The following is a 17,535-nucleotide window of genomic DNA, read 5'->3' on the forward strand; positions in this document are numbered from 1 at the left end:
TTAGTGATAGTTAAATCGACTTATGGCCTCTGAAATTTACAAATACTAGTAAGTGCAGATCTTTATTCCGCATGGTATAATCCAACTGTTTACAAAAATTTTCCTAAACAAGCTGTCGGAGACATCTTTACATCGTACACACAATGATAAATCTTCGGCCCATAGGATTTCACTACCTCCAAATGCAAGAGATGACCAGTCCATGTACCACCGTGCACACCATCACAGATTGAAACCAGTTTTGATAATATGTAAACCGCGAAATTTTTAAAACATGATAATTTAAAATGGACCGAAAAATTAAACGTTATTCGTGGATTCTCAGCATTCCAAGCAGATTTCAAATCTGAAGCGTCAGACTCCTCGACATTCATATGAACATGGAGAATTCCACCGGAAGCAGAACGCAAAGCTTTGCAAGCCGTTTCCCAAGACAATTCGGAAGAGGGAATAAGCCCCAGAACGACACGGTCAGCAACATTCACTGGACACATCTGCAAGCACAAGTGGTGCCTGAATAGGCAATAAAAAAATGAAGTCACATAATAACTAATACAGCTTAGCGGGATTTGCGTTTATTTACAAAGCTTAGGTAACTTTGATAAACTTTTCATTCAGAAATGGAAGAACCATAAACTCTAAGTAGATGATTTCAGTTTACAATTTCCAAAATGAACAAGTTTTCGAAAGGGTTTTATCGCCTCAGTTAGCGACATCAAAACAACAACCAACACCGACACCACATCAAAACTCATAAGCCCCAACACTTCTTCAGTGATGCAACGAATTCAGTTTTCCGCTACAATTCGTATTGTAAGTTTTACGCGCGCATATGCGGTGCAGAATGCAGATCTCACAGCTCAGGTTAAGAAAACGAAGCATTTTGGGTGCATTAGAAAACACACCACAGCCATATCTCTGGAAAGCAATTACAAAAAATGCCGCAAAGACACTTCCATGATGATCATCATAAAACTTTTATTTTCAAGATTTTATTGTGAAAATCCACAAAAGACAAAGCAATATATTCGTTCATAAATCTCAATATTACTTTATCTTATAGCAACAAACTAGGTTAAAGATACTGCCAGAGATACAGAAAACAAAACAAAGAAAAAAGCAATACCATTCAGTTAACTGCTGTGTTTGAAAACTTTCTTGGGATTACATATTTAGCATAAAAAAGTAAACATGTGCTGACTTCAGAAAATTTGTTTGAATCCAAATAGTAAACGGCTGCTGTCACCACTTCTCCTCTGGAAATGCTCACGGTTCAACCGTGTACGGTCTTACCTTTCGATTGTCACCAAACAGTATCTCACACCGCTTCTCGACACCATTCAATCTGAGATTTCGCTTCAAAGCCTCCACCGATGCCGGGTTCCATTCGCAAGCGTACACCCATTTTGCTCCAGCTTTTAGTAGAGGAATAGTGAAATACCCGATACCAGAAAAGAGATCCACAATGCACTCATCCTGACATGCTAGCGTAGACATCCGTATCTTTTCCGTGATGTTGCCCGAGCTAAACATGCAAGACATGAGATCAAATTCGTAGATAATCCCGTTGTCTTTTTTCCGGACCCAAGTACAAGTTCCTCGCAGCATCTGTGCCTGTGGACTGCGATAGTCACCGGGGAGGATTCGTCCATGCCGAGCAATCCGCGATACCTTAAATACTGTGCAAATGGCATCATACACTTTCTCCTGTATTCCTCTCCAGCAGTCAGCAGTGAATGCATCTTCAGGGAAGAGAATAAGATCACCAAAGATCTCCCAGTGCCGCGGAAATGTGTCAAGTGCACCGTTCACAGGCAGATAGTATTCTTCAAGTAGCGACTGCATGGATTTCCGCAGCCTGGCGTGTGGAGTTTCCGTCTTTTTTTTACTCATTATTTTAAGTTGTCGGCCCGGTAGTCGGAAAGACGGAAACTAATACCAGATAAAATGCTCACTCTCCGTAATGCAAGCCTTGCAAAATGCTCATGGCAAAGAAATCGTGTAAACGAGCCTGGACACCAGTAACTCTAAAAATAAAAAAAAAGCATGGAAATGATGTTCCAAAAATTTACAAAAGAAGTATTTTACAAAAATCAGCTGTTCGGTTGGTCAAGTGAAATGGCCCGCTGCGGCCGCGACCCGGCTGCTGCCTGGTGGCTGAAGCCCGATGAGCACCGATTTCGAGCCAGCCGCTCCGCTCCTGCTGCCTGCCGCCATAACTAGCAAACTCTCGCAAACCGTTAGTGACGAAAATTTCAGCGTTGGTTGGTAGAGAAAATTGAGGTTTTTCATATTTACGTTAATTTTGTATTTTTTGATAAATGTTTTAATATGAAATTAGTATACGCGATATTAAAATGGAGGAAATAATTTTGCAAAATATTTAGCATACCGTTACAAACAGTTTGTAACGCAAATTACAGAGTAGCAGAGGTTTGTACTCCCTTTTGCTGCGGAACAAATTTATTTGTGTGGAACGGCTTTACATGAAACGAGTCACTTGTTGGTTGTTAATGCACACGGCTTCGAAAATTTTCTCGTTTCAGTTTGAGCGTTAACCAGTCGCTTTGGCTTTTTGAATTCTGACTGTGTCGAGCGAATTAACGATATGATTCACGATTCCACTTAATTCATTTTTATATTTTCATGAATTATTTGAGAGTGAGTTTATTCCGGTGTGTCTACTAATGATCTCCTTATCTTAGTGAAGGTTCTTATTGGAATTAGAGCGGTTGTGGTACGTATTTTATCTCTTAGCGGCAGGATTTCCCGCTTTTAAGCATTTGGTTCTCTGCAGGTAGGTCTAGTTCGTGATGTTTCTCAGGCAATTGTTTTATAACTTAGTACGAACTGGGTCTTCAACGTTTGGGTTTTCTTAAGATATGGTAGTGGAAATATGTATATGCTGAATTGCGAGTAGCGAAGAGTTCGAAATAAAAAATTTGTAGTCGAAGAACCCAGGTTTCCAGTAGCCGAATTTTTTTATTGGCCGAAAAGCAGGTAGAGATTCCTCGCATTGGTTAGTCTGGTTTTTACGGGCAAATCAGACACGCGCATGCTAAGCATATCCGTTGAACCATGGCAGTTGTGTTGAGACTACCGGCTGCAGAATGCCGCCATTTAGCTTTGCGCTCAACGTCCAGCGCAGAAATTCGGGGTGGGCACTGCATTCATAGCTGACCATGAGGGAAGGAATTCCCTCTCACAGTAGTGGTTGTGCAGTGGCAGTTATTGAGAGCGCGCACAGAAAGGAGGCAGAGAGACAGAGAGTGGACCATGTAACAGTGGGATGACCAGCTGACGTGAAAGTTGTTGGTGTTTCAGGCCTGCTGCGCTGTGTATGTGGAAGGCTATGTACGATTTTTACTATTTTAGCTTTCAGAGCTGTTGACCTGAGAAACGTCGTGTAGTACTGATATAAATTGGTTCCAACATTCGGGTTTTTCGGAATCCAGGAAATCAGAAACGCATTTTTGCAGGTTCTTCGGCAGACCGTTGCACTCTGGTGAAAGACATGGGTAGTGAGATGTCTTCACTAGGATTAAACTGCTCTCGCCATCCGTGCTCTTTCACCCGACCAACGGTCGATTTCGTTGGATATTCGGATTGGTTGGTCTGTCACGAATCAACTTCGTTGAATCCGTCAAAGTGGCTGTGAAATGCAGCGATATTGCGGGTCCGCCTGCAAGAAGAAGAAGCATATCACAGTCATCTTTGATGACTTCAACGTATGGTTTTGTTGTGGATTTGTGGATGCCGAGCAGAATCGGATGCCTTCAATGGGATGTACGGCGGGATAAGTGGAATGGTATGCACTGGTGGGTACGTATGTGCACGTGCGATGACTGATACCTTTTTGCGATAGTTTGTTTTCAGATCGGCATTGATACGGGACACATTTGGCTTGCATCACATGCTTTATGTCGTGATTTCCGTGTGCGTATTCGCTAGCTACCGTTTTTTGCTTTTCTTGATTTACGATGGCTTTGCAATGGCACAAATGCTTGGCATAAGTTTTACGTCTGTTATGTGCGTACATTGTAGAGGTCTTTTACGATATGGCGCTGCCTACGTTTCAAAACGCATTAAAGCTTTAAGACGCCGAATGTTTCCTTCCAGGAAATATGCGGTGAGATGTGAGTGTGATGTGTATCGTGGTTGATCTCACTGGCAAGTCTTCATTTTAACTTCCGTCGGTGCGCGGTTTAGCTTGTAGATTTGTAGTGAATGGTGAATGGGCGTGCATAATTTTACACTGTAAGGTTGTTCGGCAAGTACGATGAGTTTGCAAGGCCAGTGTGTGTTTGAAGCGGTTAGTTGGCTTGTACATGTGTTGGCCGCATCTTCAACCGTTACATCGATATCGCTGACGTCACATTCGTGCCGGGTGCTTTGTCCTTTGTAGTTGCTAAGTGAGTCACTGCCTCGTGACTAAGTGATCGGGCAGAATCTGGCTGGCTCATACGCTACTGCGTGGCAGGCTGGCAGCTGCTTTTGTCTCGGGCCTGTCCACAGGTCAAGCATGGCTTGGATTTTCGCTTGATCGTTAATCCAACCCTTCCACCAAACTGCGCTCCAATTGGTTGCCGGCGAACGCTGAAGCTTGAAATTTATTTTCGCTTTTCATTAGTAAGAATAAAAATAATTCCACAATGTCGGTGACAATGATAATAATTTTAATACTATTTACAGTCCGTAATTGCACACAATGGCCTACAGGCCCTATACACAGAGCGCTTGCAGGTACGTACATAATAGTGATAATACACACTTTTGACCCATGCATGACGCTAATTTTAGGCACGTCAATTTGATTCCTGTACTGTATTTAAAAGGCAGTAATGAAAAAGAAAAGAAGTATGTACTTGGCATGCTCATCTTGATATTCGAGATAGTTTTAACCTTTAAGTGCAGTAATTTAGTACTAATCAATCAAACAAACTTACCAAATGTCGCAGAAAAATAAGAGTACTTACGTATCTTATTTTTAGTAAATCGCATTAGACTTAGTTGTTTTAACCTGACATAATGAGCATATTATTACGTATAATTCGTAAATAAATGATCAACAGATAGTCGGATAGGTACAGTATAAATCTAGAGCTAATTATTGAATACACTTGCCCCAATCAACAACAACAAGCCCCTTGAACTCACAGGGAGTTATAAAAACTGAAGCATCACCTTAACTCAAAAATATAAAATAAACGCGAACTATGGATGCTTAATGGAACGTGCAGTATCACAATAATCACAATCAAATTAATCACCACTCACGATGTCAAACATCTCTGAGTGCAATCATATTCCCACAGGAGCTTGATTAATGGCGTTGACGGATGAGTCCGCAGTCGTCGGAGCAGGATTACCTTCGGCTGGCGGTTCTTTAGACGTTTGCTGAACTGACCCTGTTGGGTTTGTTTTGAAAAATATACGCGCGCTACTCAAGGAGTAAAACAGCAACTCGAACTCTTTAATATACGAGTCCAGTCGTCGTGCAGTAAGTTTGAGGGCTTGACGCAGTTTCTCATCGCTTTGGACATCGCTCCTGTTTCCTTGAGCATCCATTCTATTCGCCTGTGCGGCCGCTTCCTGTATATCGACAAAAACAACATCAAACAAAAGCCCAGAAAATGTCCTTACCTATCACACAGACACTATCTATTCCGTAATAAAGCAGGAAAGAGTAAAACCAGACTGACTAAATCGTAAAATTAATACAGGCTGCATATGTGCTAATGGTGATTGGTGAGTTACTAACTGAGAACGTCAATTATCTTGGTTGTCAACGTGCTCCTTTCTACATACCGCATCTTTCCGAAATTTCTCCCGAACGGCATCTGTCCAGTTAAGGGAATCGAAAAGACCGTTCTGTCCAAGCAGTGCCAGAATATAAGCCACTCCCATCGCGAAACCGTCATCCGTGAATAAAACAAGCCCGGAAGGATTTTTTTTATGTAACCGCTCCTTACATGTTACCGCATGTTCCACAAAGTTGACCATCTGAAGATGAAAACAAAAAAAAACCAAGTCAATATCAACGAGGATACGCGCCACATAATGGGATGCCACGAAAGTTTTGCGTTCATTCTAAGGACTTTTAACAGTGACCTGAACATGAACATACCAACGGGGGGATGATCATATAAAAGTTGTGTAGATGTCGATTGCGGACATTCTGAAATTCTCCCGAGAAAACTTCCAAAAGTAGCTGCAAAAATTTTCCAAAACCAGCATTACTACCTATAAAGAAAGAGGCTGTCGGCACAACACGAGTATGAAAGGGAATACGACCTTGAAGAATTCTGTGCCATCAGAAAGATTTTTGTTCAACATAGTAATAACATCATCAAGATCCTTTGTGGCGGTATTATTCACGGCTACTTCCTCTTCCTTTGCAAGGGTTTCAAAGGATTCAATATCTTCCAAATCGGGAATAAAGCAAATTGCTTTGCTGCAGTGATGCAGGCCACCGGATCGTACGGTCCTCACGAATCCCATGGCATTACCTGGCAAAATAAAATACATTTGGTTACTCTCTAATCTCGCTCCGGTTCATGTTTATCGTCACAACTGTTAGAAATTTTACAATTTCGTAAGCAAAATTCAAATTTTCACTGCAATCCCGCAATCCTGACAAATGACTATTTCTATTAGTTGCGCCTTGCGGACCGTTGCGGTACTTTTTAAAAATATAATATTGTGATCGTTCAAAACTTAAGTCTATCAAATGCAAAATAAGGGTGCGGTTATGGCTTCATACCGATGTATGTTATCAGCATTCTGAACTGATCCAGACGTGTCTGCCCATCCGCCGTCACACCCAACGTTCGAATCGCTTTGTTGAATTTTTCCGCTCTCTCGAATGGATACTTTGCCATGGCATCGTTTTGCTTCATATCGCGGAATATCTTTATGTCCTTAATTAACCTCGATTTAATGTGCTCGTCAAACATAAACTGGGAAAATAAATTGAACTTATTCCGCAAGAACTGATACGTGTAGTTGACCGTCGTGTTCATAATACCGATCCCATGCGTTCGCAGACTATTAGCAATGTGCCGGATGCCGATGGTGTTCAGATGTTTGCTGTTGCTGGTTCTCTCCACAAACACTTGATTATTCAGATTATAAGCATAATTCGATACAAAATAATTGATATTTCGCATTATTTCCAAGATATCTGCCCCTTGTTCAAGGGTTTGGCATGGTAGATGGGCTTGCATCACATGTAGTCCATACATATGCAGCGCTAAACTGCGCATTTCGTCGTAAGTTTTCCAATCGTGCAGAGCTACAGTAGTCAAATCATAGAACGTCTTATCCAGATAACTTTCCACTTCGTCCCTCACACAGATTATGTGGTTCAGGAACTGAATTGCGTCCAGGGATATTATCTGGCGAATATCCCGCACTACCGCGTCGAACGGATTCCGTTCCGGTAGCGACAAATGCGAATGTACAGTGAGGCGTAAATTCATTTCAATTTCTCTACACAGTGGATTGATAATGCATTCGTTCACTTCGCTGCGCACTTCCTGACCGAACTTCTTCACCAATCCATCCGGATCAGCATGACGAACCCGGCGTAACGAACGGCTGCTGGTCTCAAAAGCCGCTAACAGGCAAAAAATTCTTGGGCTTTGATTAGGATTTTGGAAGATTTCCTCCAGGTACGGTCGTAGCACTTGGCGATTCCAGTAGAAAATCGACATGTTACACGCATTATCAAACGCTTCGTGAAAGGTTGCCAGATCTTTCAGCAGCGGGACAAAAATTTGGACATAATTCAGCTCATCTTGTGGCCACTTTTTCATAGACAAGCCAACGCCCAGGCAAGCTTTTAGAACGATCATACGCTGTTCCGTCATCGGACCTGACACCAGACACTGCTGAAGTAACTGCAATGATGTCAGCGCATCCACGTGTTCCAGCGCACCAACGCGTTTCTCACCCGCCAGGCGCTTTTCCAGAGTGTAACAAGCGTTCTGCATTCGGTTCGTGGTTAACTGGACGATACGGTCGATCAGCTGGCTAAGTGTAATGTCGTACGTTTGTTTGCAGCCTTTCAACACCATGAGAATCTCAAGCATGTTCCCGATGAGAAAAAGTGTCTGCCGTGGAAGTGGTTTCAACAAGATGGAATGAAAATGGAATAACTGAACGACGGAATTCTGGACTCGCCGAGCCAAAAGCAAGCCAGAGCGAACAAAACGTGGAGTATCCTCGTCGATGATGGGTTGGGACTCTTTGGCTAATGCCTGAATTCGGGTAACCCATTCCATAGCGTCAACGCGAAAACTCGCCACATCTTTGGCCAGATTTTGCAGTCGAGCCTAAAAAACCAAGAGCATCCCAATCTCATGTGAGCAACACTCATTTGCCATTTGACGTTAATATCCGATAACAAATTTTTTTCGTAAACATGTTTGCATTGCTGTACGTATAGAATGTCAAAGCCATTTCAAAAAAAGTTGCATACCTGCAGAATTCCTTCCTTTGCTTGCTGGATCAGCTGTAACTGCTTTTTGTCGACGTGCTTACCGACATCGGGAATCATCGCCAAAACAACATCCGCGGGACAGATGGACATATTCTGCCACAGTGCCACTATCGGCGCGGTTTTGCACACATCCAAAAACATCCGCAAAAATTTTTTATCGACATTTCGCGTGACCACTACATGCAGAATCAGAAGCGAACCGCACGCCATGACCCGTTCTCCAATTTTCCCAGGGTTCTGACTCTGTGAAATCGGATTATCAACGTCAGCGATCAACTGCTGGAACGCCACCGACCAGGAATCCAAAAATTTTCTGGTCAAATTCAATCGCCCCACGTTAGATAGACAATCGAGAAAAATGGTTCCGCTGAGTAAATCCCGTTCAATATTCATCAGAAAGGACTCAATCTCCTTGATATCGGCGTTCTCCAGCCCGACCTTCGCGGCCATGTTCGCACTGTGGCTACAGGCATTTAGCGAGGCTTTGTATGTCGTCCAGTGATCTCGCAGAGTGTTGTTGCTTTTAATGATGCAATCCGCTGTTATGAGGCAACTACATAAACCCGACAGACATTCGTACAGGAACACCATTGTTCCCGACGCGAAATCTCGCTCAGCCAGGACATTCAACTGTTGCAGCACCAGTGCGATCACTTCTTTGCAGCGGGATTTAAAACAGGAAAATTCCTGAAGGAAAGGCAGAAAACGTCCGAGAGAGAGATACGACGGATTCTCAATGTAGGCGTCGGAGTAGTGCAGCAGTGGATCCAAAAAACGCTGACGTGCTTCGTGCATGAGGAAGCGCAGCTCCGCAGCCATGACGGAAATGGCCACCATGACTTTACCGAAAAGATCATTTTCCGTCTGCACAAAATCTTCGATGCAGGCTTTCTCATGCGGACTCAACTGTCAGCGTGAAAAAAAATGATTTTCACATGTGTTTAATGTGTCATTAGTACCGAAAACTTTGTCTAACAACAATGCTCAATTTGCTCACCACAATTTTGATAGGATTTCTTGCTGTACTGCCGTAGCTGACGACATTTGCGAGCCATGATTCAGCGTCGTCGGAATTTTCGAAGCGTTTTCCCAGATCGCTGATGTAGTCTCCTACCTTCTTGTAAAATCTCTTTTGCAAAGACCCTGAAACAGCCAGGCAGTAGCAGATCATGTGCATGTGCTGTGTCCGTAGTAGTTGTACCGACGCAAATACAAGGCATTTTCAGCAGTGTAAAAAATAATACGTTTTTAATAAAATTTTATTGTTAATATTGTTAAGTATGACTAATGTTACATACTCGCACTACAAGGGGCAGATTGCAGAACATCTAAAAATTCAGAATGCCATATGGCATGTTCTACGAATGCAGAAGCCTGAAGGCCAGGTACGAGCACTTTTGTTAACTAGGAAGCATACTTATAAAATCAAGTGCAGGCTTAACAGTGGAATTACCTCGGACCTCCGCGCTCAACATTTTTCCGGCAGAAGACTAAGAGACTCAAAAGAGGGAGTAGCTGTTGTACCCAGCTGCATTCGAATTTCCAAGCACAACTTATTCCCAAATCTTACGTCATGTAACTTGTTGATATCCGCATGTGTGGGAAGTTGGGAACAGCGTTCAGTTTCTTACATATGGAAGTTCAAGAATAGAGTCCATATAAAATGCACACTTTTGGAGTTACCTTGCTCCTTGGGGTATGCAGATTTTTATTTTCGTAAATAAATCGTACTCTTCGCAGCCAAAGGCGAAATTTAAGAGTTTTTACTCGTTAATAAGACACGGGTTGGGAACATTCAATTTTCACGTAATATATGTTGTAGGGCGGGCAGCATTGTAGATGAATATCTGGCAGTCTGCCATCGAGCTATCGCGATGACTTCCGGTCCAGATATTTGTGTGCCCGATGGCCGGCCTTATGCTGTACCTTGCTAGTTGCACAGTACGTACTGATGTTCCAGTTTTTTACTTCGTCAAACATTTTTACCAACTAAAATTTATACGGAGACGGATAACGGTTTGGAGTCGTTCGAGAATATGGATAGTTGTGGCGACCAAAAACATTCTGACAGTTCTGGTACAAATACTCAATTGGATCTGTTCGCTTACGCACAGAAAAATTTACTCGTTAATAAAACCAGAAAGGTACACTATAATTATACTAATTATATTGTATCTACGGGCAATACTGTACATGTGTTTGATGCGTAATACGATTTCTACCGCCAGCTTCATTGTCCAACCGGTAGCGAGTAGTAACCTTTCGACAACTAATGGGCAGCCAGCCTACTGTGAACAGCCAGAAAAACGATCAGTAAGTAGTATTTACTATTTTCTAATTGCATAACTACACAAGTATTCATTTGTGCTGCTAATTTGTAGTCCCAAAACTGTTTTCTAAAACGTTATTTTTATACAAAAGCGGTTTGCAGAAGTACAGTAGATTACCTTTATGCATTTTTTTCTTGAACAGCTAGTACTGTATGTCAAAACTCTGAAGTTCCACCTACGTGCTTATTATATCTGACATTTTGCTTGATTAAATCAATTTAAATTCATTATCGTACTAATTATTGGATGAACGACTTGGAGCTCCCGATCCGCCGGCCGATTCGTGTGCTCTATGCACCGCCATGCCGCCACGGGCGCTTACCAACAAGCCGCCCTGAGTGTAAGCGGATCCTAATGCTTATGCAATACACTCCACATATACAGAAAAATTATCGATTATCACGATTCATGAAACCCGTAGATGCAATGGGAATTGGGGAGAACATCCTTTCATTATCGTAAAAAACCATTCCAACGCGAATGCCGGATGGCGCGGTGCTGCTAACCATAAGCCATCGCCCGCACTGGTCCAGTCGGCGGAGAGATACAATCGTACCACATCGCTTGAATTGAATCGCTTGAATAGAATCTGAAGTCCGACTCCGAGTCTGATTGTGATAAGCAACGAAACCTATACAGTCGTACGCATGCGTATGCGTTATATTACGGTAGCACAGAATGGAGATAACGGGCTGCCAGTCGATTACTGGTACACAATTTGATTTTACCTACAATTTTTGTATTCGTGTTTGTGATACGCACTTGAGGTTTCGACCACCACATAAATGTTATTAAGTGCCTAATTTAAAGGTGGAAATTGCGGCGAAGACGCTGGGACATCAGTTGAAAACGTTCCGTCTGAAGGAGATCCGTGCGGGAAAATCGTGTACTATCTCTGATGCGGACTAATTTTTCCACTTGTTAATAATTTGTAATTATTATTTGTGACATCCAAACACCGTAAAAATGCCAAATGTTCGAGGGGATGGCATGCGAGGACTGGCTGTGTTTATATCGGATATACGAAATTGTAAGAGGAAACCGCCTTCTTTGGCACGCTTCCTCATTGTCGCAAATTACTCGTAACTTGCTGATTGGGACTAATCGTAATGCACTGGTTGCAAATTATTTTCTGCAGCGTTAAGTTGTAATTACTTTTACAACAAAAATTGCGTTTCGTGGATTATTAAAATTGTGGAGTGAAAAGAATACTGTTGCAGGCAAAAGCAAGGAAGCGGAAATAAAACGGATCAATAAAGAGCTTGCCAACATCCGATCAAAATTCAAAGGTAGCGTAAGTGTGGAACATAAACACTAGCCGTGACTAGCGTGTTTCCTATTTTGATGATCAGATTGGTAGTGGCTGCAGTGGTATACAGTAGTGAAGACTATTTTATATTTGTGGCCTTCCTCAGTGATGCGGTGATTGTTCTGCAGGAGACAAAACCTTGGATGGATACCAGAAAAAGAAATATGTTTGTAAACTGTTGTTCATTTTCCTGCTGGGCCATGACATTGATTTCGGACACATGGAAGCCGTTAATTTACTCAGTTCCAACAAGTACAGCGAGAAACAAGTGGTATGTCATGGATGCAGGAGCGTGCGGTGTGTTGTTTTCATTGTACGGCTATTCGCTTGTGCTTTCAGGGATACTTATTCATTTCGGTCCTGATTAGCGCCGACAGCGAGCTGATGCGCCTGATCATCCAGTCGATCAAAACCGATTTGAACAGCCGTAATCCGATCTTCGTTAATTTAGCCCTCCAGTGCATTGCAAACATCGGTAGCAAAGAAATGGCCGAGGCATTCCAACAGGATATTCCACGCCTGCTCGTATCGGGGTGAGTGCTCAAATGTCGCCGCATCATCCTCGCGTGCTGCCTACCTGTATGGGCTGGGCTTATGTTATCCAGTTTAATTTGTAAACCAAAATTATCAAACGAAATATCACACACACTTTGTGATGCGAATAACTGCAAAAAAGTGTACACGAATGTTTTTATTTTGTACTCAGACAATAGAAAATTCAAAGGTCTTTACAACAGCCATTTGGATGATGTAGTAGAATGCGTTACTGCACGCAACCTTTCCGTGTTTATAAGTTTCCATATCGTAAGTTAGTGTCATTACTTAATGTTTTTGAAAATATCTGCAGAATAATACATTTTACTGCATTAGACTGAGCTCCGAAAACGTAGCAATCGAGACTTACGGAGTTGCTGTATTAACTCGTTCGTTCAATTGTTTTTTTACAGAGATGCGATTGATATGGTTAAGCAGAGCGCAGCGTTGTGTTTGCTGCGTCTTTTCCGGGCTTCTCCGGATGTGGTTCCCGGTGGCGAGTGGACATCACGCATTGTGCATTTGTTGAATGATCAGAACATGGGAGTAGTTACGGCTGCGTCGAGTTTAATCGATGCGCTTGTAAAGAAGAATCCGGCGGAATATAAAGCATGTGTTTCGCTGGCCGTATCTCGACTGAGCCGCGTAAGTTCAAAGCAGTAAATACAATTTTGAAATCACCCATTTTTTGAAGTATTGTTACGATCCACTTGACCTTATACAGATTGTGACTTCTCCTTACAATGATTTACAAGATTATACGTATTACTTTGTTCCTGCGCCGTGGCTTTCCGTAAAACTGTTACGACTGCTGGAGAATTATCCACCATCAGGTAAATGTCAGGGAATTTTTCGTCTACTGACATTATGATTTTTCAGCTAATCGGCTTACTTGCACAGATGACGCCAGCATCAAATCCCGCTTAAATGAGTGCCTGGAGACCATACTGAATAAAGCTCAAGAGCCGCCCAAATCAAAAAAGGTTCAGCATTCCAATGCCAAAAATGCTGTTCTTTTCGAAGCCATCAGTTTGATTATCCACATGGATTGGTTGGTTGAGTTTTCGTTTTGCTTTGTGCTGATAAATGTGGCTTACTATTTCAATTTTTCAGCGAACCGGGTCTGCTTATAAGAGCTTGCAACCAACTTGGTCAGTTTTTACAGCATCGAGAGACCAATATGCGGTGAGAATTTACAAAAAACAGTCCGTAGTAAAGTTAAAGTTGTGTTCTTTTGTACTGCCATATGCACGAAGTTTATGGAGCTCGCAAGTTCGCAGCTCATAATTTCCATTTTAAATATATGCGGAAGTTAAAAACAGTAGTGGTGTTTGTTGACGATATTTTTTCATTTTATTTCAGGTACCTTGCTCTAGAAAGCATGTGTCTTCTTGCGACCAGCGAAATTTCCCATGAAGCCGTTAAAAAACACCAAGAAACGGTTATCAATGCCTTAAAAGTGAGTAAAAACGGCTGCTTTAATTTAGTGAGCATATGGTTGTGACATTTATATATTGTACGCGACCACTTTCTTTAGACCGAGCGGGACGTCAGTGTGCGACAACGGGCTATTGATCTTTTGTACGCTATGTGTGACCGCAGCAACGCAGAGGAGATTGTTCAGGAGATGTTGATCTATCTTGAATCGGCCGATTATTCTATTCGGGAAGAGATGGTATTAAAGATTGCTATTCTGGCTGAGAAATACGCCAGTGATTATTCGTGGTATGTTGATGTTATTCTCAACCTAATCCGGATTGCGGGAGATTATGTCAGCGAGGAGGTAATTTAATACTGATGACCTACGCCTACTGGATGTATTAAGATAATTAATTTTTAGGTGTGGTACCGTGTCATCCAGATTGTAATTAACCGCGATGACGTGCAGGGGTATGCTGCAAAGACTGTTTTTGAGGTGAATTTCTCGTTTTAATCTGTACGTGTGTAAAGTGTTACATACTGAGGCGGATTACAGGCTTTGCAAGCTCCGGCTTGTCACGAAAACATGGTGAAAGTTGGCGGATATATTTTGGGAGAATTCGGAAATTTGATCGCTGGCGATCCTCGGTCAAGGTGTGGTGTCGAAAACTGTCTTTCGCTATTTTGAAATATGCTGATCTGTTCACTCGAATTGCAGTTCACAAATTCAGTTTGACCTGCTGTATTCGAAATATCCACTGTGCAGCGTGGCTACACGTTGTCTGCTCTTATCCACTTTCATGAAGTTCATTAATTTATTCCCGGAAATCAAGATTACGATTCAAGATGTAAGAATAACGAATCTGTGCGCCACAGCTTGCGCGAGTAACGCTCCACAGTAAAAGTCTAATGATTGTATAGTCCACTGATAGAGTCTAGCTTGTTATCCCTAAAATTTTTTGATATTTTAGATTTTGCGTAATGACACAAACATTCGCAATTCGGATGCAGAACTGCAGCAGCGTTCTGTAGAGTATCTCCAATTGAGCAAGATTGCCTCTGTGGATATTTTGGCGACTGTGCTGGAGGAGATGCCGGCCTTCCCGGAGAGAGAATCTAGCATTCTGGCCAAGCTGAAGAAAAAGAAGGAACTGCCGGATGACTTGGATACACCGAAGGAAGCGAAGCATCTCCCACAAGCAATTGTCAATAACAATGATGCCGTTTCGGTAATTCGTGTCGGCACTCGAATATTGTTGATGAGATGGACATGTTAGAATGATCGTAGTCTCCGGAGCGGAGAGGTAGTTTAAATCGTGGAGCGTCGACGGATCTTTTGGGCCTTAACTCGCCGACAAATGCAGCTCCTGCATTCGGCGGCGGTTTTGAACAGCAGTCCCAGGCGGACTCTTTATTGGACGTTTTTGGTTCTCCATCAGCGGTTCGTAATGGCGGAATGGTGAATGGCAATGTGCAAACTGCCAACGATACAAACGTGAAAAAGTGCGTTGATATTTGAAAGTTCATTTGGCATTTATTGCTTGCCTTCACTTGGCTAACGTGATTGTGGTGTAAAAGATATGCTAATTGTTAAAGTAAGGTGATGCGAAAATTATTTGCGTACATTTCTATGGTATGTTATTGTTCAGAAGCGCATTCATTACAGTAATTGTTTCGTATTGTATTTTTGTTTACAGGTTTGTTTTCCGGACCTCGGGTGTGATTTTCGAAAACGACCTGATACAGATTGGCATAAAATCGCAGTTCACCCAGGCTCAGGCGACTGGCCAGATAGAAATTTATTACGGCAACAAAACTGCGAGTCCCTTTTCACAGTTTACCGTGCAGTCGCGAACGGATGATTCCGAAGGGCTCTTGCTGCAGATGAACCAAATTGGGCCGGTGGTGCAGGGCAGTGCTCAGGTCAAACAAGTGCTTAATGCTAAATGCATGTCACCGTTCCGTGGACCACCAGTCGCTGTTGTTAATTTCGTGTAAGTCGCTGTAAAAAATTGTGGATATGTTTTTGGAGGTGTTTTGACCTTCTTTCGGCTCACGGAGATTGTTGTGAGGAAACAGCAATCATCGACTATTGCAGGTGCAACAATCATCCCGTGTCCATTGAATTTGCAGTCCCGGTGTTCATTAACAAGTTTTTGGACGGTGCAGCCATGGATTCGGAGACGTTTTTCGCTCGTTGGAAGAAACTGAGCCTGCCGGCTCAGGAAGCGCAGGACCAGTTCTTCGCAAAATACCCCATGGATACCGCAGTTACTCGAGAAAAAGTACATAGTGACTACAAATTTGATAGTCCTCGTTGTGTAACCTAATGTAACGTATGATTTTCGGGTCGATATTGTTTAATATTTAATACTCTAATATATGATGTTTTGTCACGAGCAGTTAAGTTCGTTTGGATTTGCCGTTATGCCAAATATCGATCCCAACCCGGAAAATTTTGTGGGAGCCGGTATCGTTTACACATCTGCATTGCAAGTAGGCTGTCTACTGCGGTTGGAACCGAGGCGGAGTGACAACAAGTACCGGATGACCGTTCGGACCAGCAATGAGGTGGTGTCGCAGAGCCTTCTTCTGCTGCTGAAAGATGAATTTTAACCTGTTTTAATTGTCTTTTAACCCGGCATTGTGCAAGCAGAATATTCGTCAGTGTACCATTCCAGGTGGGCGTTTCTGTGCGTACCTTTTTTAACGTGATTTAGTACGAATAAAGATTTTGCGCCTTTCTGATTAGGGAAATTTTGTCTTTGTTTGGAAACTTGAAGTCACCGTGCTTATTGTGTCGAAATGTCCGACAATTTTAACGCTGTTCGTGGTTTCTTTGAATTATTATGACTGTTGGACTCTTTCTGTTTAATTTGTAACTGACCAGTGATTTTTCCACAAGTGCACATCTGAACTGTGTACCACCTACAGTCTGTATGTTAATTATTGATTTTTTGTTGTAATTTATGCTTAATTCAAATCCCTGTGCCGTTTTTAATAAAGAAGTCATCGTGATCTTGGAATAAGATACTGGCATGGAACTTTGCGTTTGCCAATCACTTACAGAAACCAAAACAAAGAAAAAGCGCAAAACCAAAACAGATAAAGTTAGTAATAGTCTATACATGGGAGGACGAGGAAGGCCTACTGCAGAGTGCAAAATGCATTAACAGTACGTAATGCCAGTACAAACTACTACGCACAATAAATTGTTACATTTATTTTAATACTGTACAATTGTATATTCTATAATTATAATGTTTATAATTAGCTGTTGTTTTAATGAGTGTGTTTCGATGTATGGGAGCTAATGCTTTACAGACAGGTATTATACTCGTAATTGTGCTATCCAGCTGCAATAGCCAAACTCCATTTAGCCAAACACCATCTTCCACCTCAGGCTAATTTATTTTTTTGCAAATTTTGAAAATGTAATA

General features: G+C 42.2%; 3 protein-coding genes across 3 annotated transcripts; 1 reads left to right on the forward strand and 2 right to left on the reverse strand.

Moving 5' to 3' along the window:
- Window positions 1-60: 60 nt before the first annotated feature.
- On the reverse strand, window positions 61-2,058 carry LOC129587028 (tRNA wybutosine-synthesizing protein 2 homolog). The gene is made up of 2 exons (XM_055480606.1): window positions 1,294-2,058; window positions 61-494 (listed from the first exon to the last, which is right to left on the reverse strand). The coding sequence occupies exons 1-2, from the start codon at window positions 1,891-1,893 to the stop codon at window positions 90-92; spliced, it is 1,005 nt and encodes a 334-aa protein (XP_055336581.1). The 5' UTR covers window positions 1,894-2,058; the 3' UTR covers window positions 61-89.
- A 2,738-nt stretch (window positions 2,059-4,796) lies between these two features.
- LOC129582439 (WASH complex subunit 4-like) lies at window positions 4,797-10,284 on the reverse strand. The gene is made up of 8 exons (XM_055473955.1): window positions 9,957-10,284; window positions 9,501-9,646; window positions 8,483-9,409; window positions 6,764-8,336; window positions 6,295-6,509; window positions 6,128-6,211; window positions 5,809-6,003; window positions 4,797-5,592 (listed from the first exon to the last, which is right to left on the reverse strand). Exons 1-8 carry the CDS (start codon window positions 9,976-9,978, stop codon window positions 5,302-5,304), a joined length of 3,453 nt encoding a protein of 1,150 aa, XP_055329930.1. The 5' UTR covers window positions 9,979-10,284; the 3' UTR covers window positions 4,797-5,301.
- Window positions 10,285-11,508: 1,224 nt separating this feature from the next.
- LOC129590439 (AP-2 complex subunit alpha-like) lies at window positions 11,509-17,113 on the forward strand. Its single transcript, XM_055485670.1, has 18 exons — window positions 11,509-11,863; window positions 12,054-12,122; window positions 12,271-12,413; window positions 12,482-12,675; window positions 13,090-13,321; window positions 13,401-13,509; window positions 13,577-13,727; window positions 13,790-13,861; window positions 14,039-14,135; window positions 14,214-14,459; window positions 14,517-14,591; window positions 14,652-14,749; window positions 14,814-14,943; window positions 15,067-15,324; window positions 15,384-15,598; window positions 15,793-16,089; window positions 16,194-16,380; window positions 16,499-17,113. The coding sequence occupies exons 1-18, from the start codon at window positions 11,800-11,802 to the stop codon at window positions 16,709-16,711; spliced, it is 2,850 nt and encodes a 949-aa protein (XP_055341645.1). The 5' UTR covers window positions 11,509-11,799; the 3' UTR covers window positions 16,712-17,113.
- Window positions 17,114-17,535: the final 422 nt, after the last annotated feature.

This window comes from Paramacrobiotus metropolitanus, unplaced genomic scaffold (genome assembly GCF_019649055.1).
Source record: "Paramacrobiotus metropolitanus isolate TYO unplaced genomic scaffold, Prichtersi_v1.0 Parri_scaffold0000002, whole genome shotgun sequence".
NCBI lineage: Eukaryota > Metazoa > Tardigrada > Eutardigrada > Parachela > Macrobiotidae > Paramacrobiotus > Paramacrobiotus metropolitanus.

Coding starts and splice junctions, on each gene's coding strand:
- LOC129587028 (XM_055480606.1), bottom strand. CDS start 1,893: ATGAGTAAAAAAAAGACGGAAACTCCACACGCCAGGCTGCGGAAATCC. Junction 495..1,293: donor TGTTTGGTGACAATCGAAAG/GTAAGACCGTAC, acceptor TTGTGCTTGCAG/ATGTGTCCAGTGAATGTTGC.
- LOC129582439 (XM_055473955.1), bottom strand. CDS start 9,978: ATGTTGAGCGCGGAGGTCCGAG. Junction 8,337..8,482: donor CAAAGGAAGGAATTCTGCAG/GTATGCAACTTT, acceptor TTGGTTTTTTAG/GCTCGACTGCAAAATCTGGC. Junction 6,004..6,127: donor ATATGATCATCCCCCCGTTG/GTATGTTCATGT, acceptor TTTCATCTTCAG/ATGGTCAACTTTGTGGAACA.
- LOC129590439 (XM_055485670.1), top strand. CDS start 11,800: ATGCCAAATGTTCGAGGGGATGGCATGCGAGGACTGGCTGTGTTTATA. Junction 12,414..12,481: donor AGTACAGCGAGAAACAAGTG/GTATGTCATGGA, acceptor TTGTGCTTTCAG/GGATACTTATTCATTTCGGT. Junction 15,325..15,383: donor ATAACAATGATGCCGTTTCG/GTAATTCGTGTC, acceptor GAATGATCGTAG/TCTCCGGAGCGGAGAGGTAG.